The sequence below is a fragment of the Podarcis tiliguerta genome (genome assembly GCF_965153285.1).
Source record: "Podarcis tiliguerta genome assembly, chromosome: 3".
NCBI lineage: Eukaryota > Metazoa > Chordata > Lepidosauria > Squamata > Lacertidae > Podarcis > Podarcis tiliguerta.
Window position 1 is genome coordinate 1,269,825 of NC_139536.1, and position 2,688 is coordinate 1,272,512.

Consider the following 2,688-nt stretch of genomic DNA (forward strand, 5'->3'; position numbering starts at 1 on the left):
CACCATATTTGGGTGCCCAGTTTTGCCCACAGCTGACAGGCTCACCACCTCTGCTTTTGGAACAGTCACTCTTAGGAACTCCCTGCCTATTGAGATCAAGCAGACACCCTCCCTGTACTGTTTTCGCAAGCCTGTCCAGATGCTTAGAAAGTTGAGGTAATCCTGATCTGTTGTAGTATTTTAGCTTTTCTATTTTTTAAAGCTGGGTTGTAATATTTTCCTTGATTTTACTGTTTTATCTTTTTGTAAACCACTCTGAGCTGTTTGTTTGTTTTTTTACAATCAAGCGGTGTATAACTTTTGTTAAAATAATCAAAAGAGGAGACTGAGATCTAGGATAGACATCTCCAAATAGCTCAAGGGCTGTTCCATGGAAGATGGGAGCAAGCTTGCTTTCTCCTGCTCTGGAGGGTAGGACTCAAATTCCAGCTGCAAGAAAGGAGATTCCGACTAAACCTTAGGAAGAACCTTCTGACAGTCAGAGCTGTTTTGACTTTGGAATGGTCTACCTTGAAAAGCGGAGGACTCTCTTTCCTTGGAGGTTTTAAAGCAGAGGTTGGGTGGCCATCTGCCATGGGGGCTTGGGCTGAGATTCCTGCATTCACAGAATTGCAGAGTTAGAAGGGCACCTCGAGGGTCATCTAGTCCAACCCCCTGCAAGGCAAGCATCCTGGTGGGCCAGAACCAGCAAATTTCTGGTTAGCAGCCAGGTGCACTGACCCATCACGGGGGGGGGGGGGTGTTGGACCAGATGGCCTTTGAGGGGGGGGTCCCTTCCAACTCTACCGTTCAAGGATTCCATTGGAGGGAGTAAGCATGGACCAATGGTACCAAGTACAGTGGTGCCTCGCAAGACGAAAAGAATCCGTTCTGTGAGTCTCTTCGTCTAGCGGTTTTTTCGTCTTGCGAAGCAAGCCCATTAGCGGATTAGCGCTATTAGCGGTTTAGCGGCTATTAGCGGCTATTAAAGGCTTAAGGGATTAGCGGATTAGCTGCTAAAAGGCTATTAGCAGCTTAGTGCCTTAGAAAAAGAGGGTGGGGAGCGGAAAAAAACCCCCAGGAATCGCAAGACATTTTCGTCTTGCGAAGCAAGCCCATAGAGAAATTCGTCCTGCGAAGCACCTCCAAAATGGAAAACCCTTTCGTCTAGCGGGTTTTCTGTCTTGCGAGGCATTCGTCTTGCGGGGCACCACTGTAGTATGGGAAACAGCCCTACTAGAAAAATTAACCAATAAACTGAAACTGACACGGGGACAAATAGAAGACACCTTCATCCCGCTATGGCTCCCCTTTATCACATACACAGCCCAACAACGACAAAAATCCACCAACAGCATACAAATCAATATGGCTAGCCTGATCCAAAACACCCACCCACCCCACTCACACACAAAAACAAAGATCACCACAGCTAATCACAAACAAACAACCACACCCTGGGCCAACCCCAACCTCTCTCACCACCAAAGGAACACAAGTGAACAGCAAAGAACCTGCACAAACAACACTGACACCAAACCCTACAATTAGTAAGTAAAATAGAAACATCGCCACCCAACCCCCCATCTCCCCCCCCAACCTCTTTCCCCCTTTTCTTCCTAATGTCTCAAAAAATGAAACTGCTCTGTAAAAAATGTTACTTGGAAAAAAAGAGAGAGAGAGAGAGATTGCACATACTTTCGTAAATCAACAAAATATTTAATATATACCTATTTTTTAAAGGATTCCATTGGGGGAGGTGCAAGGGGGAAAAGAGAAGGAAGGGGCAGCTAGAGAGACCTTTGGGCGGCCAGTGGTTGCGGAAGCGAGAAGCCCACCCAGGGCCGGGGCGGGGTAGAGGGAAGAGGGTGGAAGGCCTAGCTGTCAACTCTTCCCTTTTCCTGCGAGGAATCCTATTCGGAATAAGGGAACTTCCCTTTAAAAAGGGGGGAAAGTTGGCAGCTATGCCCTGGGATAGCATCATAAGATTCTAGAGTGGGGAGAGACCCCAATGTGGGACTGTTCAGAGTAGCAGGCGAGGATATATTCTTTATTAATATATTTTCTAACTTGCATTAGCAAGTCCCTTTACTTTCCCCTTTTCTTGCGAGGAATCCTATTCGGAATAAGGGGATTTCCCTTAGAAAGGGGGGAAAGTTGGCAGCTATGGCCCTGGAAGGGAAGAGGAGAGGGAAGGGTTTTGGGGGGGAGCAGATGACCTTCAGGGGACCCCCTTCCTCTCAGCAGCAGCAGGGGGCCGAGAACGGGGTCTGGAGGGTCCGGAGGGGGGAGCGGGGCCCGGGGGGGTCCCCTTCCCCCGGGAGTTCTCCCCCCCCCTCCGCCTCACCTGAGCGGCAGCACCGGGCCCGGCAGTACTTGAGGGCGGGCGTGAAGCGCGTGAGGCTCCCGATGGCCCGGACAGCAGCCGCCATCTTGGCCGAGCGCGGAGGTCGAGCGAGAGCGAGCGAGAGGACTGAGGGCGGGAGGCGGCCCTGGCCCAGGGGGCGGGGTGGGGCCTCCCGAGACGCCCCGGCGCTTCTTGACTACGACAAGGGCTGTCCGCGGCGATGCCTGCTGGAAAACGCCCCCTCGCGGCCGCCCCCGGCCCCCCTCCTCACATGGATATTTGTCACCCGCGAAGGTGCGCTTCGCTCTTTCCTCGCGGGGTTTTTCCCCTCCTCAGAATGGGCCGGGGGAAGCGTCGCGCGG

General features: G+C 51.9%; 1 protein-coding gene across 1 annotated transcript in view; it reads right to left on the reverse strand.

Annotated features, from left to right (window-relative positions):
• The window catches only part of HADHA (hydroxyacyl-CoA dehydrogenase trifunctional multienzyme complex subunit alpha), a 37,185-nt gene extending 34,520 nt beyond the window's left edge, over nucleotides 1-2,665 (reverse strand). Inside the window, exon 1 of the mRNA XM_083432592.1 lies at nucleotides 2,327-2,665. Coding sequence (XP_083288718.1) covers nucleotides 2,327-2,411 — 85 coding nt within the window. The 5' untranslated portion in view covers nucleotides 2,412-2,665. The remainder of the gene's footprint in view (nucleotides 1-2,326) is intronic.
• Nucleotides 2,666-2,688: the final 23 nt, after the last annotated feature.